Source organism: Mus caroli, chromosome 11 (assembly GCF_900094665.2).
Source record: "Mus caroli chromosome 11, CAROLI_EIJ_v1.1, whole genome shotgun sequence".
Taxonomy (NCBI): domain Eukaryota; kingdom Metazoa; phylum Chordata; class Mammalia; order Rodentia; family Muridae; genus Mus; species Mus caroli.
Genome location: NC_034580.1, coordinates 7,710,036 through 7,737,565, shown reverse-complemented (window position 1 = coordinate 7,737,565; position 27,530 = coordinate 7,710,036). Strand labels below are relative to the sequence as shown.

The window sequence follows — 27,530 nt, the reverse complement described above, 5'->3', positions numbered from 1 at the left end:
AAGAAAATGGAGATATAACAACACAAGCTGAAGAAATTTTTAAAAATTATCAGATCCTAGTACAAAGGCCTATTCTCAACAAAACTGGAAAATCTAGATTAAATGGATGGTTTTCTAGACAGATACCAGGTACAAAGGTTAAATCAGGATCAGATAAACAATCTAAACAGTCCCAAAACCCCTAAGGAAATAAAAGCAGTCATTAAAAGTCTCCCAAACAAAGAACAACAACATCAACCAATCAGACCTCCCCAGAGCTCACAGGGACTAAACCACCAACCAAAGGTACACATGGCTCCAGCTGTATATGCAACAGAGGATGGCCTTGTCGGGCATCAATAGGAGGAGAGGCCCTTGGTCCTGTGAAGGCTTGATTCCCCAGTGTAGGGAAATGCCAGGGTGGTGAGGTGGGAGTGGGTTGGTGGAAGGGGGAGGGGACTGGGATAGGGGGTTCCAGAGGGAAATCCGGGAAAGGGGATAACATTTGAAATGTAAATACATAAAATAGCCAATAAAAAACAAAAACAAAAACCAAACAAAAAATCTCCCAACCACGAAATCCACAGGACCAGATGGTTTTAGTGCAGAATTCTATCAGACCTTCAAAGAAGACCTAATACCAATACTTCTCAAACTATTTCATAAAATAGAAAGTTACACTGATACCTAAACCACACAAAGACCTAATGAAGAAAGAGAACTTCAGACCAATTTCCCTCATGAATATTTGTGCAAAAATACTCAATAGAATTCTTGCAAACAGAATCCAAGAACACATCAAAATGATCATTCACTGTGACCAAGTAGGCTTCAGCACAGGATTCAATATACAGAAGTCTATCAAGATAATCCACTATATAAACAAACTCAAAGGAACCAAAAATAACCCCACATGATCATCTCATTGGATGCTGAAAAGCCTTTGACAAATACAACACCACTTCATACTAAAAGTATTGGAGAGATCAGGAATTCAAGGTACCTATATAAATATAATAAAAGCAATATACAGCAAACCAATAGCCAACATCAAACTAGATGAAGAGAAACTTGAAACTTTCCACTAAAATCAGTGACAAAACAGGGCTTTCCACTCTCCCCTTGTCTATTCAATATAATACTTGAAGTTCTAGCCAGAGCAATTAGGCAGCAAATGGAGGTCAAAGGGATACAAAATGGAAAGGAAGAAGTCAAAATATCACTATTTGTAGATGATATGATTATACTTAAGTGACCCCAAAAATTCACGAGAGAACTCCTACAGCTGATAACTTCAGCAATGTGACCGGATACAAAATTAACTCAAACTAATCAATAGCTTTCCTCTACTCAAAGGAAAAATGGGCTGAGAAAGAAATTAGTCACAAATAATATAAAATATCTTGGTGTGTTGGTTACCAAGCAGGTTAAAGGTCTGTATGACAAGAACTTCAAGTCTCTGAAGAAAGAAATTGAAGAAGACCTCAGAAGATGGAAAGATCTCCCAGTCTTAAGGATCCACAGAATTAATATCGTAAAACTGGCCATCTTATCAAAAGTAGTCTACAGATTCAATGCAATCTTCATCAAAATTCCAACTCAATTCTTCACAGAGATAGAAAGAGCAATTCTCAAATTTATCTGGAATAACAAAAAACCCAGGATAGCCAAAACATTCTCATCAATAAAAGAACTTCTTGGGGAATCACCATTCCTGACCTCAAGCTATACTATAGAGCAATAGTGAGAAAAGCCAAATAGTATTGGTACACAGACAGGCAGGTAGATAAATGGAATAAAATTGAAGACCCAGAAATGAACACACACACCTTTGGTCACTTGATCTTTGATAGAGGAGCCAAAACCACCAAGTGGAAAAAAGACAGCATATTCAACAAATGGTGCTGGTTCAACTGGCGGTCAGCACGTAGAATGTAAACTGATCCATTCTTTATTTCCCTGTACAACGTTCAAGTCCAAGTGGGATCATGGACCTCCACATAAAACCAGATATGATTAATCTAATAGAAGAGAAAGTGAGAAAGAACCTGAAACACATTGGCACAGGGGAAAATTTCCTGAACAGAATGCTGATGGCTTATGCTCTAAGATCAAAAATTGACAAATGGGACCTCATAAAATTGAAAAGCTTCTGTAAGGCAAAGGACACTGTTAATAAGACAAAATAGCAACCTACAGATTGGCAAGAAATGAGGAAAAAGAACATTTCTCTATTGCTGGTGGGATGTCTTACCATTCTACAAGGGCATCTTGCTCCAGTATGATCATAGAGACCTTATTTATGATAACCAGAAGCTGGAAACAACCCAGATGTCCCACAAGGGAAGAATCGATACAGAAAATGTGGTTCATTTGCACAATGGAATACTATTTTGCTAGTAAGATCAAGAACTCAGGTGATAGCAGATGCTGGCAAGGATGTGGAGAAAGAGGAACACTCCATTGTTGGTGGGATTGCAAACTGGTACACTCTGTAAATCAGTCTGGTGGTTCCTCAGAAAATTGGAAATAGTTCTACCTGAGCACTTAGCTATACCCTGGGCCTATATCCAAAATATGCTCCAACATTTTACAAGGCAAGGATGTAGAGAAAGAGGAACACTCCTCCATTGCTGGTGGGATTGCAAGTTGGTAGAACCACTGTGGAAATCAGTTTGGCAGTTCCTCAGGAAATTAGATACAGCACTACTGGAGGATCCAGCAAGTGGTAACTCCTGGGCATATAACCAGAAGATGCTCCAACTTTTAATAAGGACACATGCTCCACTATGTTCATAGCAGCCTTATTTATAATAACCAGAAACCTCAAGAGACGAATGGATACAGAAAATGTGGTGCATTTACACAATGGAATACTACTTAGCTATTAAAAACAACCACTTCATGAAATTCACAGGCAAATGGATGGAACTTGAAAATATCATCCTGAGTGAGGTAACCCAGACACTATTCTTTACCTTCCTTTTCTTGGGTACTGACTTCTAAAAGAGTATGTTTAAGAGGAAATTCTTATACAAGTTTATACAAACTCTACTATTAAGCGGTGGTTTAAATGAGAATGGCCCATATAAGCTCCTGTGTTTGAATACTCTGTCCCTAGTCTGTGAAACTGTTTGGGAAGGATTAAGAGGTGTGGCTTTGTTGGAGGAGGTGAGTCAGTAGTGTGGTCTTGAGGTTTCAAAACACTTGTACTATTCCAAGTGTGCTATCTGCTTCCTGTGCTTCAGACTCAGATGTGAGCTCTTAGCTGCTACTGGAGTCATGCTCCTTGCCATGATAGCGATGGACTGACTCCTATTTTCAGGAACCATACAGCCCCAAATAATATGTTACTTCTATAAGGTACCTTGCCATGGTGTTTTGTCTCAACAATAGAAATGTAATGAATATATACTGGAGCTGAAAAAGTATATATTAAAACCGAGTTTCCTAGAATGTGATTTATAGTAGCATGAGGATCCAGAGCTAAATATCATTCATCCTCCAATATAGAGAGTTTGAGGCCAGCCTGGACTACATGGGATTCTATCTCAAAAACAACATTGATATTTAACCAAGCCTGTTCAGAAACAACTATTTTATTGCCATCAAGTAATACAACTCTTTAAATAGCATTAACATTGTCTTATGGTCTAGAGATCATATCAAAATGGTTTAAACTACATAGTGTGGTATTGGTCAAAAGAAAATCAGGGGATATTTTGAGTAAGTGACAGGGGTCCTGGATCCCATCCCACACATTCTAAGAAGTGACTGTAGATGCTTTTCTGTGATTAAATTACTCAAAAAGAAGTCATCCCTTAATTCAGAATTCTACTCTGAGAGAAACAGCACAGTGCATCTCTGGTCTGTGGTCCAGCTTGGCCCATGGAGCAAGTGGAAGGACAGCTGACATGTTACGACTCCCTCCCTCCTAGGACTCCTGCCACTTAAGCTTGTGAACTGCACCTCTGAGTCAGATTGTCAGTGGTCACCTTTTGTGTATGTCCCAGGAGATGAAGCTTTGGCAGTATGAAAGGTTGTAGATGCAGTGTGAAGATGAGGGAAAGAATCAGGAACAGGGGTGAGACACAGTTTATTTTCTGTATTGATGGTATATAAAATAACTGTATTTCTTTGCCACACAAGACAAATTGTCTTAGCTGACATTTTTTTTAAAGAAATTGTTAGTAATGAAACATTTCAGGAGTAGTTTAAAGACTTGTTCTCATCAACTGATCTTCATTTTAATCATTAAAAAATTATATCCTCAGCCAGGCGGTGGTGGTGCATGTCTTTAATCCCAGCACTTGGGAGGCAGAGGCAGGCAGATTTCTGAGTTCGAGGCCAGCCTGGTCTACAAAGTGAGTTCCAGGACAGCCAAGGCTACACAGAGAAACCCTGANTCAAAACAAAACAAAACAAAACAAAAACCAAAAAAAAATTATATCCTCTATAATGCTCTTCTATCATAGGAATAGACTAGATAAAAATGAATTCTTTAAAAACAAATATCCTTTTATTCTTTCTCTGCTTATAAAACCTTAATAAAGGAGCCTTTCCTGAAGGCTTCTATTACCCATGGGAGCCAGAGGGGAGAGTCTCAGCATCTTTATTACTCTAAGGCTACACTTTAGATCGTGACTGTCAGGCTACTGCGGCGATCATTGTTCATGGAGCCCAGAGAATGGTCATAGTCTCTTGCCAGGAGTTTCTTGCACTCCAGTGTCTCAGCGATGCACAGAGCCTGCAGGCTACAGATGTCTGAGCTATTTTTAAGTGCTTTTTAAAAATAAGCATTTCCTTCAAGGGCTCCAGAGCAATCCATATGGCAGGGTCTCCCCAAGATAAGGACAGGATGCTTGTTATCTCTAACTCCACCCTACTTCAAAGGGATTAAACTTGATATTAAGGAAGAACAGAATATAAAGGAGCTGAAGACAATTAGAAATTATCCTGGAGAACTCTCTGTCTTCCTTTTATTTATCTAGAAATTAAACACAGCCTCCATACCTCTCTTCACCAGGGAGAACAAAGGTTGGCCTCTCATAATAGCTTTGACCTCTCATGGGTCTGGAGGTAGAACAAGAGGAATCTATAATAATGAGCTTCACTAATAGCCTTGTTGTCCAGGTATTCACCTTCTCACAGTTGCTTATCTTAGAGATTCAAACTCTATCCCTTTGTTTTGTGACTTCTTACTCTAAAATTGGGCATCTTTGTTGAGTATGTCATATAATCTAGAATCCAGTGCCACTACTGGAAAACTACTTACTCCCAATTTCATATGGAAATGCTCACCAACAACATTCTGTTCCTTGCCTCTTAGCAGTCTGTGGTTTGTAACAGAGCACATGGCAATTGTGAACTTCTAGTTTTGCTCTACAGCAGATAGAGTTTACACTGTAACCCCCACACGGCTGTGTGTCAGCTTCTATGTCTTTTGTACTTTGGTTGGTACAGCAGTGTAGGGCAGAGAACAGAAATGAGCAAGCACTGGCTCCAGGATTTTTGGCTTTCATGCATTTCATTTCTCCTCTTTGAAATTTACTTAGGAAGCATGCCCAGTACTAAATCAGGGTTGATCCAGAGGCTCTGAAAATGAAGAAAACTGAAATCGACCTCACCCGTAACAGAAAGTACATTTATTGCTATGAGGGGCCATCAACCTTCCCACAGAAATGAAGGTAGTACCTCATGGGGGTGGGGAAGCCAGAGTTTATAGATGGAGTTGGTTCCAGACAAGGGAATACATGGCTTTTCTAAGAATGGGCAGTTGGATGGACAGCAGGGGCTTTCCAAGAATGGAGGGTTTAGCTTGGGATGGGATTCTTTTTATCAGGGAGGGGGACAGATGTTCACCTTAGGAGAGGGGGTGATTCATTTGTTCAGGAGGCCACACAGTCCTCCACTCAGTATTTGGTGGCTCTACTTAAGAGGTGAAATCTAGTGTATTCCTTTATTCATATCCTAGTCTGCTCCTTGACTAACTACACGTTTGTTCAAACAGTTACTATCTTAACCAGGATACAGCAGCCAGGTCTGTCGGGGTTTCTGTGTACTCACTCCTCCAAGACACATGTGGTTCTTATCTGGAAAATTCTTGGTGTTCCTAATTAAAGAATTGGCAACAATTCTCTCCCATTCCATATGGTACTACTTTACTCAGTGATGGCTGATGTGCTTTCCAGAGACACTCAGTGGATGTGTGATTAAAGATACATTCAGTTCACAGCTGTCAGGATTAGCAAGTAGTAAGCACTTGTCAGTGAAAGTATTGGGTTTAGAAAAGATGAGATAGAGGAGCCATGTTCAGAAGTGAGGGCTTATGGGAACCTCCTAGGGCCATGGACTCTTACACTTGAAGTTTATCTTCATGAAAATGAAATACAAGTCTGGGTTTGACTGTTAGGTAAGAGCAGAGTGTGTCTTCCATCAACAGGGAACACATTGTGCATTCCTTGGATGCCCCTATGGAACCTTGCTTTGAATATTCATTGGCTCATACTCCTGGAGAAGGAGACAGATTGGATAAGTCATCCATAGGATTATTTGTCTTCAGACTGTCTGCCATTGACAGGTCATTTCTACCAGGAGGTGTCCTATGTAAGTGTTTTAGATGCATTTCAAGTTACCTCCAGTAATAGTGCCATTGATCATGGCAAAGCTATCTGTCTTGGGTTGAATGGCTTTATTGTGTATTGTGACAATTGATTCCCTTTGGCATAGCATACAGACTAGGGAAATTTTAAAGCACTGTATTAAGGACCAAGCAGCTTCTAACAGATGAATAATGATGGATGACAAGAACATGAATGTACAATCTCTGGGAGGTCTGGCCTATGCAGTTCATCCAGAATATAAGTTTCTTTCACAGGGCTGGTCTACCTGCTGCACAAACGGCTATAGTGTTTTCAGCACGAGTTTTGAAGGCTTATTGAAAGGAAGGTTGCCAATACATGCTACTCTTTTGTTTCTTGAGATGAAGTGTCACTGTAGTGCCTAGATTGCTTTCAAAGTAAGTATTACTCTTTAAAGAAACCAAAATTTCAGGTAAAGCCCTAGGGCACAAGAGGTGGGAAGGAAGCAGTCTTGAGTCTTGGTCTCAATAGTAGGCCTGTGACTTATTTAGTCCTCACAATAATTCTACAAGGGATGCACAGAAGACTATGCCTATTTTACCAGATTCCTTGATCTGATGTGAGATCCCTTGGCTTGGAGCTAGACCACTGTGATGTCTCCCATCTTACTCCATGTACCCTGTCACAGTGGTCTAAAACCACGCCAAGGAGTTTTACACCAGAGCAAGAAATCGGGTCTAACCTGACAGTTCTGAGGGTTGCATAAAGCACACCTAAAACTTGGTCTTCCACCAAGAATGCTATTATGGTTGGTTTTAATACCAAATGACTACAGATTCAAGTCACTGGAGTAGTGTCCCGAATGCCCTTGTTGATGTAGAAGACACACCTCAACTGTGGCAGCACTTTCTAATATGCACTACGGATAAAAGAGGTATGACAGAAGGAAACTCATCTTGCCTCTTGGTCACTTGGCCTTCCTTACCACCGAGTTCATTCGATGCTAATACTGATTTCTCTGTTTATGTCAGTGTTTTTGAGCTTTCATCATGGATTAGGGACCAGTGGGTCTCCAGGAATTTTCTGGGCTTCCAGAGTGAGATTGGGACTGGCAAGCTACTCAGGCTTGTGGACTAAGCAACTGCGAGTTGTCAGGCCCCATACAGTGATAGACAACCACTGTGAGACTGCTCAGTAGGAATACTCTGACTGCTGATGTTCCCAGCTCAAGGAATGAGCATCTACTGGTTTCTCAGACCCCTCCCCCCCACAAACACACACTATTGCTTCTGTTGCTCAAGAAAATCCTGACAAATATACTTGCCTACCCTGAAGGCCCTACCCCCCAGATTACTTTCATGGGTAAAGGCTGTTGACAGTCATTTGAGATGCAGGTGGCCATCCTCTGCCCTACAGAGGAAAAAAAGCCAAAGGTCACTAAATCCCAGAACTTGCCCTGGGATCAGGCCACAGAATGCTTCCAATCCCTGGCCAATCTGGAAAGCTCTGCTTCCCCTGTGGGGCAGTGGACCTTGAGAAGTAGCCTGGTCCTCAGTTGAACTAAGGATAGAAGCCCTGGAGATTCTGAAGGGATGGTAGGAGCTTTGTCTGTCCTATGGCAGATCTGACATGAGACCTACAATACTACATTACCCCCCCACTTCACCAACACACAAGAAACCATATATAAAGCCTGCCTCCTGCTCTGTTTTTTGCTGCTTCTCTTCTGAGTAGAGATAGCCACACTCTTGTGTCTTTCTCAATAAATCTCTCGTGTGAGGTTTGTTGTGTGTTGTGCCTAGAGGAGGCAGCAACCCCACTCATTCTTTGGGTTGGACCCTTCCATATCTATCATTAGTGGAGAATGCCCTACAGACTTGCCTACAGGCAATCTGGGTAGAGTAATTTTCTCAGTTGAGGTTTGTCCACATAACCCTAGCATGTGTCAAGTTAACAAGAAACCAACCAGGACACTAGTCATCTGAAGTCTGTCTATTTGTCATTTTATTTTCTGAGGCATAGAGAAGAATAGTAAGGCAATTTTTTTGCTGAATGAATTTATAGAGAATTTCAAAATTCATCCTTGAATTTAACTATCAGGAAACATCTACATATGTATCTACAGTTCCAGATACAAAAAGAGGTTTCAGAAAGATGAGGTTATTTGAATGTCACACTCTGGAGACCTTTCTGTATAGATGGCAGTTCACCAACTGATTTTGATGTCAGTGACTGTAAATCACCAGGAACTATTTATGTCTGAAGTTATTTGCTATAAAGGCAGAGAAATATAACATATTGTAGAAAATATGCTATTTAATCTATTTTCAAATTTAAATGTTCAATACTGAAAACTGAAGTATCCTTTCCTCTAAATTAAATGAATGGGAGTTTAGAAAGGTTAAAATAAAACCAGAATGAATCGGCGCAACCTTTTGTTGAACAACATGGCAATATATCAGATCGTAAAAATGTTCCAAGCATCTAGTTTTATCAGCCCACTCCTGGGAATGTGTTCTAATAATTCAAAAGCAAACCAAGGCTACATATACAGTGAAGTTACTGTGGAATGGGAGTTTTTCCTGTTCCCCTCCCCTCTTTTATCATAATTCAAGCAGAACCACAAACACACATTATTTACAAGGCAGACTCCCCTCTAGACCATGAGCTCATTATGGGCAAGATGCCATAACTTGATCCATGTCTGTACTTACAGAGAAATAAATGGTAAGGAACTCAGTTTTATAAATAATGATCAAAATGTACATACACATACACACACACATACCACATGCAAACACACCTCTCCAAAAGTTGAACTAAATGCTGAGGAAAGCACATTTGTCATGGTGTCTTTAGATTCCTACACTCACAATACAGCATGACTGAGACTTGTAGGTGCTGAGGACAGTCAGCTGCATAAGAGACAGACACCTCTGGAAGCAGGGCATGGAAAGTTTCTCCAGTGAGGACTTGTGAACATGCCTTGAGAGATTCAAAAAGGGTTACTAAGAGACAAAATGACATGATGGAGGGACACCTGGGCTAGTTCTCAGCAAGGCCAAAAGGGCACAGAGTAAAACTGAAGTACGGCAGTGGCCATGCCTAGCAGACTAGGAGTTTTTGTTTGTCTTTGTTTTTTGTTGTTTGTTTTGTTTGTAACCTTAGCAGACCAGATTTAAAACCACAGACAAGAACTATATTTAAACCCAGAAAAATATTAATACTAATAAGCTGGTAGCAGCTGTTTGTGGGTAGCCTTCCTTAGCTTACATGTTTTTAAAAAGATCGTGCTTGGTGGCACAGCCTGGTCCATCTTGTGAGACACTGGACGAACAAAGACTGTACCATTATTTGTGAACACAGCCATTTTTTTTATTAGATATTTTCTTTATTTACATTTCAATGCTATCCTGAAAGTTCCCTATATCCTCCCCCCCGCCCTACTCCCCTACCCACCCACTCCCACTTTTTGGCCCTGGCGTTTCCCTATACTGGGGCATAGAAAGTTTGCATTACCAAGGGGCCTCTCTTCCCAATGATGGCCAACTAGGCCATCCTCTGCTACATATGCAGCTAGAGACATGAGCTCTGGGGGTACTGGGTAGTTCATATTGTTGTTCCAGCTATAGGGTTGCAGACCCCTTCAGCTCCTTGGGTGCTTTTTCTAGCTTCTCCACTGGGGGCCCTGCGTTCTAGCCTATAGATGACTGTGAGCATCCACTTCTGTATTTGCCAGGCACTGGCATAGCCTCATACAAGACGGCTATATCAGGGTCCCTTCAGCAAAATCTTGCTGGCATATGCAATAGTATCTGGGTTTGGTGGCTCATTATGGGATGGATCCCTGGGTGAAACATAATAAACCTTATGGGTGGGATAGTCTCTGGATAGTCCATCCTTTCCTCTTAGCTCCAAACTTTGTCTCTGTAACTCCTTCCATGTTTTTTTTTTTTGTTCCCTATTCTAAGGAGGAATGAAGTATCCACATGGTCTTCTTTCTTCTTGATTTTCTTGTGTTTTGCAAATCATATCTTGGGTATTCTAAGTTTCTGGCCTAATATCCACTTATCAGTGAGTGCATATCTAATGACTTCTTTTGTGATTGGGTTACCTCACTAAGGTTCTTAAAATTGCAAAGGAAGGCTGTTTGTTATTCTAAAGGTCTGAGGTGGAAACAAGCCAACTTCCCCTGAAGCTTCTTTGTCTGCCTTGTTATAAGGGAGAATAGTTGGCTATTCTTGTTATTCTGAAGATATAAGATTGAAGCCTGGAGCAGACAACATAAAAACAGAAATAATATGCAACTGAAAGAAATAGTTACACAAGGAACCAGAAATGTGGGAAAGCTGTGTTCCTGCAGCAAGGAAATCACATAGTTTACTAAGTAAAACAGTAATTGCCACTCCCTTTTAAAGGATAAATGGGATAATATCAGAAGAATTTCTATACAAGCAAAATGGACATAAATGTGGACACGCATGGGAGAAGAAAGTTAGCACTTTGGAGTTGAGTTTCGGACTTTTAAGAAGTTAAATGACACTTTAGATATTTAAATTTTATTTATGTATTCATTGCTAGGAGATCTGATGACTAGAGCATTTTCTAGGCCTTTGTACCAAGAAAAGCAGAATTAGGTTTCTCTTTGTAGGTAAGGTTTATTATGTTTCTCTGTATTCTGGCTCTAAGACATCTATAAAACTTGGTCTAATAAGTAACTGCACAGAATGAGAGAAAACATTTCTCTTTTAAGGTTTTCCAGCTTAATTTGCCAGTTAGATGTCATTTTTCTCTTTGACCTGGTACTTTCAGAATAAACAATTACATTATGTGTTTTTATAAATTCTCAAATCTCAAGGAAAACATGAAAAATGACTAATTGTACATTTAATTCTCAAAATAATTTTATTTCACATTGAAGGCCTTAGAATTCTACTGGGTTCTTCTCTCATTAAATCTGACAAGGAAGAAATATCCAACTAGAGCGGAAAAATGTGAGTACAGGCCAGCAGTGCTTTACACAGTTTGGGTTTATTTAGATCAGCTCTGAAATACCTGAGAAGCAAGGCTAGTTCATCTTAAAAATTCAAAGGCTGTGGCCCCAGCCTAGCTCTTGTGATTTAGAAACTCTAGATCAGGGATCTGGAAGTCAGCTTTCAAGTTCAACTTGTGCATATGCTGCCTTCTCAGCCAATGGTATGAGGGAACAGATGGACTATGCATAGAAATACAGTGCCTGCAAGAGATCGGGCACTTTTCCTGACTTTGATTCTTTCTGTCTTTTCATAGTCATGCTTGTGAAGTTGAATCATAAAGTAGAAAAGCCTAGATGCATTGAGAAGCCCAGAGCCTGAAGGAAGACACGAGGTATCTGTTGTACAAGAGGAGAGGTATCAGAGCTGAGCAGGGGTTGGTGGGGGGAAGGACAGCCATGGTCTAAATTTGGACTCTGGAGTGTAAAGAAGAAATACATTTGGTTATTGACTTCTGGTACAGGTCTATACTTGCTAGCCTTTGCAGCTTCTTTTTCAAGGTCAAAATAAAATAAACATAAGTTGTTATGTAACAATCTGAGGTTCAGTGGGATGGAACTCTCTGAACTTCTGCTTCTTCTGCTTCTTATTGTTGCTTTGTTTGATTCACTAATTGGTTCTTTGATCAAATAACTCTGTGAAAGTTAATTTTTTTGTTTCAAAACGATTAAAAAGCATATATTCAAAAAGGTCTTAAGGATAAGAGGCATAAACAGGAATAGTTTTTATATAATTATCAAGGGCATCAGACCTATTATAGAATAGTTGATCTCTGAAGGAAAATGAAAATCTGGAACCAAGAGAAGCCTTAGGCTGTGAGTCAAGGAAACTGCCCAAACTTTATTGTGGTGATCTCTAAATGAGAAATGTCCTCCGTAGGCTCATGCAGTACACTTGAATACTCAGTTCTCAGTTGGTAGTGCTGTTTGGGGAGGTTATAGAACTTTTGGAGGTGGATCCTTGCCAAAGAAAGTATGTCACTGAAGGCAAGCTTTGAGTGTTCGTGGTCTTACCCTACTCATGCTCTTGGCTTCCTTCAGCTTGCATGACTTCCCCACCCTGAGAGACGCTCCCCTTGGAACTGTCAGCCAAAATAAACTCTTCCTTCTAAAACTTACTTTTGGTCATGGTGTTATCACAGCAGCAGGCCTGTAACTCGTACACTTCCCTTGCCTTCTTTTTAAGTGATCACCAGCATTTTTAGGAGCTCCTTTCAGGTATACCTCACATGGGATAGATCTTGACCCGTGGTAATATTGTAACTTAACAATTTTTTAAGTTTACTTATCTTCTAATGATGTTTCAAATAAATCAAATATATCATCTTTTAAAGCTGGCTACGAAGTGGTAGCACATAGCTGTGGTTCTTCCCTTTGTATTATTAAATAACATGCATTTATTTGGATATGGTACCTTTTGGGTATCAGTCCATTGATAGACATTTCTGATTGTTTAGTGGTCAAGAGGAATGCAGCTGGGTATGGTAGCTCAAGCCTATAATGCGAGCACTTCAGAGGTGAAGGAAGAGGGTCAGGAGTTCAAGCCCAGCTTCAGTTGCCTAAGATCTTAGCTGAGGAACAGAAAATAATCCTGTTACAAGCATTTCTACACATTGCCTTGTGAGAACACATGCATGTAGTTTCCTAGGACAGAGTTCTAGGAATGAATGATTGAGATATGTGGTAGGTTTTGCCTTCATTTTGAAAGAAACTATCAGCTGGTTTCCACGGTGGATGCTGTTTGGCATACCACCAGCCATGCGGAGGGTTTTAGCTTTTCCTCATTTCCAGCACTGGTTGGTCTGCCTTTTCACAATAACTGTTTTTATATATTTCATTATTTTTCCTTCTGCTTTTATTTCCCCGAAGGCTAATGAGAACATCAAGTGCAGTTGGTTGCATCTGTTCTTCCCTAAGTAGATATTTAAGTCCTTGACTCAATTTCAATATGCTTTCCTTTAAACTGAGTGAGTTTCTTATGAGTCTAGATACAAGAATGTTATCAGGCATATCATTTCAAACTATTTTCTCACAATCGATGGTTTTTACTTTAATTATTATTAGTTGTATGTTTTGAATCGCAAAATAATTTAAATTTTCATGATGTTCAATGTTTGCTTACTTCTTATGGACTGTGATTTTTACATCTAATCTAAGAACTTTGCCTAATCTAAACATAAAGTATTCTCCTCCTACCCAAAGGAATAAGATTTTAAACACCTTTAGGTAACTTTCTGGTACACATTTGTTTGCAGATGACATGATTTAAGGGTCTAAGTTTTCATCTCTTCCTTCTTTTTAATCACGTGATTATAGCACTGTCTTTGCAGAATTTGCTGGGAAGGCTATTTTCTACCCCATTAAAGTGTCTTATCCTGCTTAAAAATAAAAAGGCAAGAATTTATATCTTCTTTTTTGTTTTTCCAAATATAGATTCCATATATTATTCTTATGTTTGTGTCATTTAAATTCAACTATCATTTGTTATATATTTAATATATTTAATGTATTGAAAATTCAATGCATTCATAATATGCATGTTTTATAATATGAACATGTTCATTTATGTCTGCATGGATATCTATCTATCTATCCATCTATCTATTATATATAATATATATCTGCATGTGTATGTGTGTTTATTATACACATATAAGCACACATAATCTTTTTGCCAAGCATGGTGGCTCATGGTAATGTCTATGATCCTAGTACTAAGGCTTCTGAGGCAACAAGATGACCATAAAATTGAGGCTATTTTATAGTCACTTTGAGGCCAGTCTGAGCTACACAGTGAGATACTGTTTCCAAACAAAGAAACAAATATCATTCCACCAATATTTCCTTCAATATCCTTACAATTCTCCAGTATGCTCTGAAGGTGAGAAGTGAATGACATTTTCCCAGTTTTGTTAGTTTTGATGATGGTTTGTCCATCATTCATGAGTTTTAGGGTCAGCCTATCAATTTTTGTAAATAGGTATGTTGGATTGTATAAGAATGGCATTGAATTTATTATCCAGTTTATGAAGAATTATCATCTTAACAATATTGAAATTTTTAATTAGAAATAGTTTTTTTCTAGTATATGAGATACCTATTTAATTATTTTTAATTTTTTTCAGTAATATTTTGCAGGTTTTAGTGCACATATCTTATAATTAAAAAAGACATTTATACTCTTAGATCATCTATTCTTCTGATATTAGAATAAATGAAATTATTTTATTTGATTTTCCTTGAGGCAAAGACTTTCTTTGTAGCCCCAGTTGATTTCAATCTACAACCTTCTTGCCTTACCCTTCACTGTGTGGTAGCAATATGGTATCACTGAAGGTGCACTAAGGGATAGTTGTCACCTCTTGGCTAAAAGAATGGAATCTACCTCTGGGTGGAGATATGCCAGTCTCTTCCCTTAAACATTAATCCAGTTAGGCTAGCCAACTGCCTAATCAAGGAATCCATGCCAAGAAAGGGGGACCCACCTTAAGAGATAGGAGGATTAAATATCTCTTTATGGAAATAATTTCCTTTCCAGCGTTCCTACCCACTAGTACAGTCTCTTATAGGGCCAATATGCATTTTCATAACCAGTCAGCTTTTCTGAATGACTCAGAAAAATGTAATTGTTCCTTTCCCACCTGTTAGCTTTCTTAAGCATGCTTCTCATAACAATTGTCCTTCATTGTCTCTAAAGTTCTCCTCACTACCATGTGGCTGCTTCTAGTTTATTAATTTACATTCTAAATGTTGCCCCCTCCAGGTCACCCTCCCAGAGTTCTTTACCCTATCCTCCATTCCCTTCACCTCTGAGAAGATATCCTCTCCCTGCATCCATCTTCCCTGGGGCATCAAGTCTCTACAAGATTAGGTGCATCCTCTCCCATTGAGGCCAGACAAAGCAGTCCTCTGCTACATATGTCCTAGGGGCTTTCAACCAACCTGGATATGCTCATTGGTTGGTAGTTTAGCCTCTGTGAGTTCCTAGGGGTCTGGTTTAGTTGATACTATTGGTCTTCCTGTCTAAAAGAATGCAGGGACACAAATGGAATATAGCCTGAAGGAAAGGCTATCCAGTGACCAGCCTAATTTGGGATCCATCCCATGGGCACTCACCAAACCCTGACACTATTAATGATACTATATGGTGCTTGCAGGCAGGAGCCTAGCATGGCTGTCCTCTGAAATGCTCTACCAACAGCTGACTGAGACATGCAGATACTTATGGCTAACCATTGGACTGAGCCTGGAGACCACTATGGAAGAGTTAAGAGAAGGGTTAAAGGGACTAAAGGGAAGGGAGACCCTATAGGAAGACCAACAGTAGCTGCTTCTTTATGTGGCTGACTTTCTTGATGGCTAAACTCCAGCAGTGTGGATTTTCTCCTCTTCTACAGGCAGCTGTTGGGACTTAAACCTTGTCTGCTATGGGGTTTTTTAAATTCTAATAGAACTGAACTCAAGGTGCCATTTGTTAATAAAAACAAGAACCCCAAAAGAGGTCCCCATTTCGCTAGCATTGACTGATCATTTTTGAAGGCATTTAGCCAAATTTTTGATAACACACAGTATACAGGTCTAGTATATGCTATGTAAATTGATTTACTTACTTGGGATCCCTATTTATTAACTCTTATAAGTTTTTGCAAGTTCTCTGAAAAATTTCATATTCAGATTTATGATCTCTCTCCCTCTCTCCGCCCCTCTTCTCTACCTCCTTTCCACTCTCAATGTTACATTGATACTACATTGATGAGTATAAGAGACAACCGGATTTGCTTGTTTTGCTCTATGATCTAAAGATTCAGACGCACTGTGGGAACAATCATGCAAGTCACCAGTGGTGAAATATTTACTTATCAACTTGCAAATGCTAAAAGCATTAGCCATGATTGAATGTTGGATTTTTCAAATAAGTTTTCTGTACCAGTTGAGACCTGTGACTTTTGTTTCCTTTACCTTGCTAATGCAGTAATTCATTCATTGATTTCTCGGATGTTAAGTCAACATTGCATCTCTAGGCTACACCCACTTGTTACAGTGCAACATCATTTTTATTGTATGGAGTTCAGATTACCAGTGCATTCTTAAAGATTTTTCCATCGTGTTTATAAAGAATTTTCCTACAGTTTTCTTTGGGGTACAGCACACTGCTGTAACAATGTCAGCATTAGAATCAATGGAAAACTAAGTTGGGGAGTTCCTTTTTGCCACTTTTTCTTGACTTGATTTGTGAAGAGGCATTATTATTCTTTTACTTATTTCAGAAAATTCACTAGGGAAAGCACTCAGCCTGGCTTTTATTTGTAGAAAAAAAAAGTTTTGCAGATTATGGTGAAGCAGTTTGCCTTGAAAGCCATCTTATAGTAAAGACAAACTAGGCTCATGCCTGCTCATAATAAAATCTGTTTCTTAAGGTTTGGCCTATGCCTCACTTGTAGCCTTAACTAAAATGGTTCTGTACTGACTATTCCAGGAAATGGCAACCATGATTTTGTTTCAAAACAAAGGTTATTATAACCATCTGTTGTAATGTCTACATTGCTATGACTAGTTTGCTATGTTCTGATTAATTAATTGAGCCATGATGATTTGGATCAGAGGTCTTTCTCCACATTTCTTTGAGATTTAAATTCATTTGAATTTTTGCATTTTGAGGTATTTGTCCATTTCTTTCAACTTTTCTAATATGCTGTTGCAAAGCTTTCTCTAGTATTGGGTTTTGGTTATTGTTCATCGTGGAGGATTGTTAGTGGTATCCTTATATTGTTCTTCAAGTCTAGTGGAATCTGTGTTAATTTTGTTACAAATAACTTTCATAGAATTATCAACTTGGTTCCAATAATTCTCTTCTATGCGTTTGTATCTTCTATATAATTGAGCTTTGCTTATGTTATATTGGATTCTGTCCTCTGAATGTTTTTCTGTGATCTGTTGTTTTGACATTAGTTTCTTACAGGCAGAAGTTTACAGCTTGTAACTGACTTGGTTGATGAAGCCCTATGGTAGCTTACAGCTGCTCCATCAACTACATCAGAGGCTTTTCACTTTGTATCAGTTGCAGGTATAACCAAAAATCTCTGTGATTTTTTTTCTATCCACAGGCAATTCGATATATAACAGTTTGATTACTTAATGTTTTCTGATTTCTTAGATTGTCTTGTTTGCTGCTGTTAAATCTAAGTTGATTCTGTTGAATTCTGTCATGTAAAAAAATACACGTTGTGTAGTTATGTCTGTCAAGCTTATTGGCGATTGTTCTACGACTTAGTCATTGCTCTCTCTCACATGATAACCATCTTCAATTGGCCAAATGAGCACCTCCAGTTGGGCTGTGTATTCATACCTTTAGCAGGTAGTGTAAGTCTCCTATAATCTGGTTAATTTTTTGTCTAGATGGTTTACTAACTATTGTTTACTAAAAATTGTAAATATAATTACTTATTTTTTCTCTCCTTTGAATTCTTTAAGCTTATTTCATGTATTTTGGGATTTACTGCTAAAAGTATATATACATTTTGATTTCTTTGTTTCTTATGGTTTGTTCCTATTTCTCCTCTTGTGCCTTTTTAAAAAGTTGTAAGCTTTTGTGTTTCATGCTTATTTTCTTTGTTGGTTGTCTTAGTGGTCGAGAAACTTCAAGATATATCTTTATAACAATGGACTTTATGTTGGTATTAGTTAATTTTACACTCTCAGTGCAAAATTCAATATGAAGTCCCACAACCTCAGCTCCCAATACCTATGCTTACTGTATAGAAGTTCAGTGAGTTGGTGTCCTGATCATCCTACTGGTGTTTCTGCCCGGCTACAGGAGGTGGCCCCATATTCCCACTGCTGTGAGTTTCAGCTTAGGTCATCCCATTGATTCTTGGGAGCTTCTCTTATCCCAGATCTCTGGTACTTCCCAGAAATGCACCCCTCCCCCAGTCAGTTGCAAATTTCCATTCATTCTCATGGCCACCTGGCCATCTCCCCACACCTGATTCTGAACCCCCCATTCTGCTTCCCATTCATTCTCCCACCTGGTTCCCTTCCTTCATCTGCCTATGACTATTTCATTCCCGCTTCATAAAATCCTTTGCCTGAGTCTTCCTCCTTGATTAGCTTCTTTGGGTCTGTGAAGTATAGCAAGGATATCCTGTATTTTATGGCTAATATCCACTTATAAGTGAGTACATACCATGTATGTCCTTTGGGGTCTGGGCTAACTCACTCAGGATGATATTCTCAAGTTCCATCCATGGAAAACTCATGATGACTTTGTTTTTAACAGCTGAATAGTATTCCTTTGTGTAGACATTTTCTTTATCCATTCTTCATTTGAGGGACATCTAGGTTGTTTCCAGTTATTGGTTATTACAAATAAAGCTGCTATGAACATAGCTAAGCAAGTGTCCCTGTGGTATAATGAGATATCTTTTGGGTATATGCTCAGGAGTGGTATAGCTGTGTCTTGAGGTAGAACTGTTCCCAGTTTTCTGAAAAACTGCCAAATTGACTTCCAAAAAGGTCATACAAATTTGCACTCGCACCAGTAGTGGAGGAGTGTGCTATCTCTTAAGTTTTTGCTCTTAACCATTCTGACCAGTGTAAGATAGAAACTCATGTCTTTTGTTGTTGTTGTTGTTGTTTTTGTTGTTGTTGTTTTGGGAGTTCCCTGATGATTAAGGACTTTGAACATTTCTTTAAATGTTTCTCAGCCATTTGAGATTCCTTTGTTAAGAACTCTCTGTTTAGCTCTATACTGGACACTAACCCACCTACAAAGCTTTCAATCCCAAATTGTGCAGAAGAATGGGAGTGCCTACAAGAAGTGCAGAGATGGGAGATGGAGCCTAGACTGGGGGAATTGCCCAATCAGAGACCCATCCCATGGGCAAGTACCAATCCCTGATACTATTAATGATACATTGTTATGCTTTTAGATGGGTACCTAGCATGGCTGTCCTCTGAGATGTTCCACCCAGCAGCTGGCTCAGACAGATTGGATGGAGCTCTGGGACTCTTATGGAAGAGTTGGAAGAAGGATTTAGGGGGTCCCAAAGGGGATAGGAATTCCACAGGAAGACCAACAGAGCCAACTAACCAGGACTCTTGGGGCTCTCAAAGACTGAACTACCAATCAAAGTGCATACACGGTCTGGACCTAGGTCCCCTGCACATATACAGCATATGTGCAGCTCTATCTTCATGTGGATCCTGAACAGCTGGAGTGGGGAGTATCCCTAAAGCTATTGCCTGTCTGTAGTATCTATTCCCCTAGTTCAGTGTCTTGTCTGGCCTCAGCAGGAGAAGAAGCACCTAATCCTGCAGAGACTTGATGTACCAGGGTGGGGGATACCCAGGTCGGGGTGTCCATTCTCTCAGGGGAGAAGGGCGGGGAGGGGAGGGACTGTGGAAAGGGAGACTGGGGGTAGGGACAGGGATTGGGATGTAAATTGAATAAATTAAAAAATATGTTGAGTGAGTTGTAGAGATTTGGGGTCTGGCATCTTGGTGAGCTTTTTTTTTTTATTGAATTGCAAGCTTTTACATAGTATAAGTTCACAAAATTGAAACAAATGAAAATATTGACATATTTACTTAACTCTGAGGTGAGGAATCTTTTCCTTTGATTTTTTTCCCTTCTTACATGTGATGTAAAGACAGGCACTTTAATGGGACTGTGGTGTGAGGAAATGGTGATAGAGTCTGCTATGTAAACCACACTGAGAATAGGTACCTCTCTGGTGCCAGAGGCTTGGAACTCTTTCTGCCTATCTCTGCTCTTTCAATGTACTGCACTCACAGATACTTGTCAGATAAATGTATTGCATATATTTTCTCATGATACATGGTGGGGGCCACTTTGAACTTGTTAATAGGATTATTTGATAAACACACACTCTTTTAATAAATTATCATCTTATCAGTCTTTTCCATATGGCTGGTGCTTTTGGTACACCAGTAAGTTAATTTTCACCTGTTGAACATCATGAAGGTCCTCTCCTATCTTTCCCTCCAAAATTATTAGTTTCACTTTCCATACTTAAATTTGAAACCTATGGTAATTCAGAATTTTCTCCTCTTTTTTTATGTGCGATATGAAAATAAAATCCCAAGATTTTCTTTTTAACTCATCTGCTAATAAGTTAGCCAAGCATAATTTCTTGGATTGATCTTCCCTTTGCCCAGCGTGCCTGAGGATTGGCTGAATCACATAGCATGCAGGTTTTGCGTAACCTATTCTGTTTTATAGATAATCATTTAGGGCTATGTAACACTATGCTCATGACCATTACTTTTATAAGTTCTTTTATCTCACCTGTGCAGTCTCAGTTGTTCTTGCATAGTTTTGACTCGTATATTCCTGTTTGCTTTTTTGAAACAGTCCAATGACTTTTAAAGTAATAATAATAAAATATAATTTTAATGGAAGTCTATTGGATCAGTAGATCCCTTTAAAGCAGTTCAATGTCTTTATTGAGTTTTCCTGTCTGTGCTATGGTGAATTCCTCCAGCAAACCCTCATGGGATTCTTTTAGTAAACTTTATTATTCTAGGCATGGAGATGCAGCACAATTTAGTAAGATGTACTTCTATTCCTTTTATAATCATGATGTTACTTGATACTGTTCCTTATGTAATTCATTTCCACGTGCTTAATGTGAGTATATGGGAAAACATTTTCTGTTGATGGTATTCAAGATTGAGCTCAGGCCTCAGAGATTGCAAGCAAGCATTCTAACTTTGACCTCTATCTCTTGCCCTTGCTTTTGTTTTTCTTTTCTTTCAGGAGAGTCTTGCTAAATTCCTCAGGTTGGTCTTAAACTGACCATCTTTTGTCTTTCCCTATTGTGTGGCTAGAATTACAGACATAGGCAGCTGGTTTTTATAAACTGACCTGGCTAAACTCTCTTCTTAACAGCTAATTCATCCTGATATTTTGATATTTTTAGTTTTATAGAGGCATCTATAGATAATGGCAGACTGTTCTTATGAGACACCTACTATTGCTTCTGTAAAATTGTAGAATCTTGCAATAGTAAAGATTCTCTTGTGAGATGCTCTGAATAGAAGCCCACCTACATCAATTTTATTTCAGCAACACTCTCAGTCTTTCCTGCAGTTATATCCTATTTCTTATACTCAGGAAAACAAACAAAATTCTGCCTTATTTTCTCTCAGTGCTTCTCATATATTTTACAAAAGTACACCTAATGGTTTGAAATTTTAGTGTTTATCCTAAAATATCACATTTTCCATGCTTATCCAAAAAGTATATTTTCTCATGAAAATCAAAGTGTAAATAACCATTATCAAGTGACTCTGAGACTTTAAGGAAGAAATAAGCTTTATGCCCCATGCCTTTCTGCTTCTGGCGCACAGCATGCTCTCCTTTTGCTACTAAGGTTTTCCATTTCTGAGAAGCACTGTTAATCTTAACACTGGGCATCCTTCTTACTAGCTCTCCTACTTTGTAACTGTACAGTGAGACTATAGGACAACACACAGAACAGAGATCTAATCACTGGTGGAAGCCATATGCCTATGTCATGCTGACAAACATGCCCATAACAAAGGTAAATAAGAGGCAGGGTGCTGTGAACTTCTGAAGTGCATTTACCATCAGAGAAAGCCTGAGTTCCTTAAGAGGAGATAAAGAGTGTCATAATTCATTCTTTTTATTTAAAAAAAAAGGACATTGAGAGATTGAACTGCACAAGTCAATAAAGTAAATTGATTAAAACATACTTGTTTTGTGATCATTTATTCATACTCAAGACATTCTTGGTTTCAAACCTTTGCCCTTTTGATGCAAGTGACTGACAGTCAGCAACTGAATTGCAAACTGAATTGCAGTTTCCCCTTTACCAGGAGAAGAGCTGTTTATTGCTGTAGGTTAAATTAAACTGGTATGAAGATAATGGGCTATTCTTTAGATATCAGGGTTAAACCTCACTGCTTCATCCAAGCTAAGTCTACCCAAACATTTAGTTTCATATATACCATCTACTTTTGATATCCTATAATCAACTACATATAAAAAACAATCATTTCATATAAAACCATCATTTAGTGTGGGGGAGGCAGGGCTGGACTACTGTAAATTATACATTAACTTTGGTGAGTTTTCACAGACCATCCATCTCCAACACACAGAATTTACTTGCAAGCACTTTTTAAAGTTAGATTTTTGACCCCTTCCTAGGTCAGAGTGTCTTAAAAAGCAAAGACCTCAAAGTCAAGAACTCTCTGATGAGAGCTATACAGTAAGATCTGTTTCAATGCTTTTATAGTTATAGTCCTTAAAATAAGAAGTTATTGCTATTTGGTATAATCGACTCAAATCTCCTAATACAAAGCTTTCCATAAATAAATCTAGTTTATAAGAATATTGTCTTAGTTATTGTTTCTATTACTGAGAAGAGGTATGATGACCAAGGCAACTCTTACAAACGACAACATTTAATTGGGGCTGGTTTGCAGGTTCTGTTTATTATTACCATGGTGGGAAGCATGGTAACATTCAGGTACACATGGTGCTGGAAGAGGTGAGAGTTCTATGTCTTAATCCAAAAGAAGCCAGGAACAGACTGTCTCCCAGGCATCTAGGAAGAGGGTCTCAAAGCCCACCCCCAAAATGACACACTTCCTCCAACATGGCCAAACCTACTCCAACAAGGCTATTCTTAATAGTGCCACTGGCTGGGCCAAGAATATTCAAACCACCACAAATATCACCATACTTCAAAAGTTTTTAATAGGCTAACAACCATGCCTTGCCTTAATCTCTACTCACTCTAAAAGCATATGAACAACCAATGGATGAATATTTAGAAGTTTACTATCAAGGCAGCCACCAAGTACATACTTCCCAGTCCATTATTTCAGTAGTAAAACACAGCAAATCTTGACTTTATTTGCTTTATAGCTCTTATTTTTAAAATGTATCTTGTTCATCCAAACAACAAGACTATATCTAAAATGATAAAAAAATTTTGAATGCAGATAGAAATAAATTACATTGAATATTTATAATCTTTAAAATTTACTTTCATTTTTAGTTATGCCTGTGTATAACTGTAAATACAAATGCCTCAAAAGACAGAGATATTGAATCCCTCTGGAGCTGGAGTTACAGGTGGCTACCTAGAGTGGTCCTGGGAATAACTGGAATCTGCTTTGGAAGAATAGCATATGCCCTTAACTCTTGATCTAGCTCATAAGCTCACATTATTGCAACAGATGGCAATGAATCCCTTCAAATATCTTTTAAAGATCTTTGGAAGACTCTGCCCCTTAACTGGGATAAGTCCTATGGGCAAAACAAACCATAAAGAAACCTGTCTCTACTCAGAAAATTTCCTACTTGTAGTGGGAGGAAGGGAAACTACCCTTGTGCAAATGAGCATAGTACCAAAAGTACTGGGCCACACATTTACAGAGGTGTATTATAAGATATGTGTGTTTGAGGGGAGGAGGGGGAAAGAGCTAAAAGTCGAAAAATATATGTCAAACATAAATAGCATGCAAATGTAAAGAGAGTAGGTAACTGCTCACTGGACACTTTCTTTAACTTTCCACTGGTTTGGATGTCCTTTTTTCTCAGTGTAAAACACACAGGGATTGAAATTCCGACTTTCTATCTATTGAAGCCATGCCAACTGGGATTCCAAGGCTAGCTAATTCCAACACATTGTTATCAATTGTAACTAACAAGAGAAACTCTGAGTATGTCAGACACTTAGTTTACAAGGTATCATTGGTGAGAGGGCAAGAGAGTTTAAGCTCTGCCTGACTATCTTTTGGCTGGAGAAGAGGTCTCTCTTCAGCCTCTCATCTCCCAGCAGGGAGTTGAAGCCATGGCAGCCTTGGCCATCTCCTGACCACGTGGAAGTCTTGACTAGTTCTTTGCCTGTCTGGTGTACTATTGCATATCAGCTCTAAGGGACACTCTGCTAGCCTTACTGCCTGACCTCCATTTCTCCTTCTTCACTTTCATTCTCTTACTGTTTATTTACACGAGTAAAGTAAGTTATTTCAATTCCCCAGAACAGTGCCTTAGTGTTTAACATTCTCTTTTCACATTTAATTTTTTACATTTGAAATAAAAATATAAAAATATATCACTTCTTCCTTCTCTTTTTTCCCCTCCAGTTCCTCCAGCATAATCATCCCTTCAACTCATCCCACATTTCCCCCATGCACAAAATTTATAGTCTTTTTTTATTTGGTTATCATTGTTATATACATAAATGTAAAATGTGTGATATCTATCTGTCTGTAGACACACACACACACACACACACACACACACACACACACACACACACATATATATATATATATATATATATATCTCCCACTGAGTCCATTTTGTTGTTTGTGTATATACAGTTCCAGGTCAGACAACTTTGCATTAGACAATAATTAATTGGAGGGGCATCCCTTGGCTATGCTAATTCTTCTTTCCCGAGCAGTGATTAGTTTCCTGTCTTTCTATTTTCCATTCCTTCTTAAAAGAATATGCTTGAGGGGCTTTAGAAAAAGGTTCATGAGTGAAGAGGACTAACTGCACTTCCAGCGGACCTAGGTTCAATTCCCAGAACCCATGTGGTAGCTCACATCCAGCTGTGATTTCAGTTCCAGGGGACACTGTACTCTGGCCTTGGAGGGTACCAGACATGCAAGTGACACACAAACATACATACATACATACATACATACATACATACATGCAGACACAGTGCCCATATACATACAATACTGAAAAATACACTTGACTTCCAAGGCTTCTCCGTTCTCACCAAATAGAATATGCCTCATAGTCTTATCATAAGTGCACCATCAGCTTCACAGGAAACACTCTGTAACTCCTTTCTCTGAACACTGTCCACTCATGGTCAGGAGACTGAACATGCCAGCCTCCACAGCTATAAATTTCTAACACATTGACCTTGTGCTTTCAAGGATACCCATCTTCAGCAGGAACTCCCTTTCCTCTTCAATTTATATATTTTAAGATTTACACAATGTGTTGTATGGAAATTTAGATATGTGCATATACCTGGTTTTAATGGCGTGGCTCAAGACTCAAAATTGGAAAACAACTTATACTCCTGTTAATCATGAATGTAAATCTCACTTGCAGTTTATGAGGCCTTGGTCCAGAAGCACCCATGTTTACAGACATCACAAATTAGCCCTGCAATACTCCCATATGCCCCCATCCCTAGATGCATATGATAAGCAATAAATCAACAAAGTCCAGAAAGTCTGATCATAACATTAGCGAAGATACTGAGATACTGGACCACTGGGCAGATCTATTTCTGCTCTCTTCAAAGCTGCCTTCTATGTCTTAAACAATGACACAATTGAGTTATAAACTTCTGGGCCCCTCTGGTACAGAATGCACCTTCATTAAACACCCTCCTGGAGAGTCACACTCATATAGCCCTACTTCCTTCATTCAAGATAGGCAAGTACCCTTCCTTGACCAAGACTTCCTATTGCTTCTTTTCATAAAGCAGGTCTGGCTTTTGATGTGCCAAGAATAAAAGGAACCAGTCTTCCTAACTAATTTGCTTTTGAAAAATATTCAATTATGTTTCTAGTGTAATTCACTTAATCATGAAAGGTAAATGAGCTCAACAAACATGTTCAATTTGTTTTGGAAAGAGAGAAGGCTTTGCAAGAACAAAGTTAAATTAAAATAAGCTGTTCTCCTCTATGGTGGGATTGAATTCCTCCCTGCCCCCAAACTTCTTAACATCTATAAAGCATAAAACAGATACCAGAAAGACAGAATGCCTTGGCACACAGCAAGTCCCACCTGTACCTACCCCTGACTGATAGTCCAATTGACAGGGTGAGGACACATCCATGGAAACCCATACATGCCTACATATTTACTGGCATGAGCAGAGAAAGGGCTGGGGCTGGGGGCTCACACCATCCCCATGGTTAGTGTTCCACCTACCGTTTTTGCAGATCGGGCAGCACTGATCAGGCTCATATACGGGGTCCACACATTCCGTCTGGGGACACGCCGACACTGTGCACAGCACTTCACCATTGGCTTCACAGCGACACCGTTCACATGGAGACACCTGAGACACAAGCCCATATTCAGGGTCACACCTCCCTTACACAGTCCTTACCCTATAAAGTCATATCTTTATTTTTTAGTGATGAAGATATCCCTGTGTTTAAATGCTTGGAACCAGTATTTTTCCAAATGTGGACATAATAAGGTATTTATAGGTTACCATGGGCTTAAATAAAGGCATTCACTAGGGCTAGTGGCTGTGCTCAGCCTTTCATCCGCAGTTGGGGCAGCTTTCAGCTAAAGTGACTTCTTTATAAGCATCTATTTGAAAAAATATTTCTGTTGCTTCTAAAATCAAATTATTACTGATTTCTTGCTCAATAAAACCTTACTTTTCCACAGCCCTGTTAACTCTGTATTCACTTAACCTCCCATGGATCATTCCCAGTATTTATCAGAACAGGTGCTCAGTGGGAAGGGAAAGCACAAGGCACTCACATGGTCTTCTGAGGCTTGGAGCCCCTTGCCAGGAGCTGGGAAACTCTGATGTACTGGAGCTCTTAGAGTGACACTAAGTGCCCTCCTGAAATGGTTGGCCCTGTTTACTGGTAAAGAACCCAAGATGTGGAGGGATTAAACAACTTGCCTTTGCCAGATCTCCCAAGGGATCAAGCCGAGATGCCCCAGAGGGCTCTTGACTGTAGGTCTATGATGGTTCTTCTTTCTCTAAGGTCCTAGAGGATCATCCATGTCATTAGTGGTACCATGTTCTTATTGGAACCAAGGCTTTAAGAGATATCAGGGTCTCTGTCTGTCTGCCTCTCTTTTTCTCTGTGTGTGTGTTTGTTTCTCTCTCTCTCTCTCTCTCTCTCTCTCTCTCTCTCTCTCTCTCTCTCTCTCT

The 27,530-nt window shown here is 39.1% G+C and overlaps 1 protein-coding gene across 2 annotated transcripts in view; it reads right to left on the bottom strand.

Moving 5' to 3' along the window:
• Vwc2 (von Willebrand factor C domain containing 2) overlaps window positions 1-27,530 on the bottom strand; it is a 139,293-nt gene that overhangs the window by 80,936 nt on the left and 30,827 nt on the right. For both annotated transcript variants that reach the window (XM_021178107.2, XM_029483196.1), the window contains exon 3: window positions 26,561-26,690. In XM_021178107.2, the coding sequence (XP_021033766.1) occupies window positions 26,561-26,690 (130 nt within the window). The remainder of the gene's footprint in view (window positions 1-26,560; window positions 26,691-27,530) is intronic.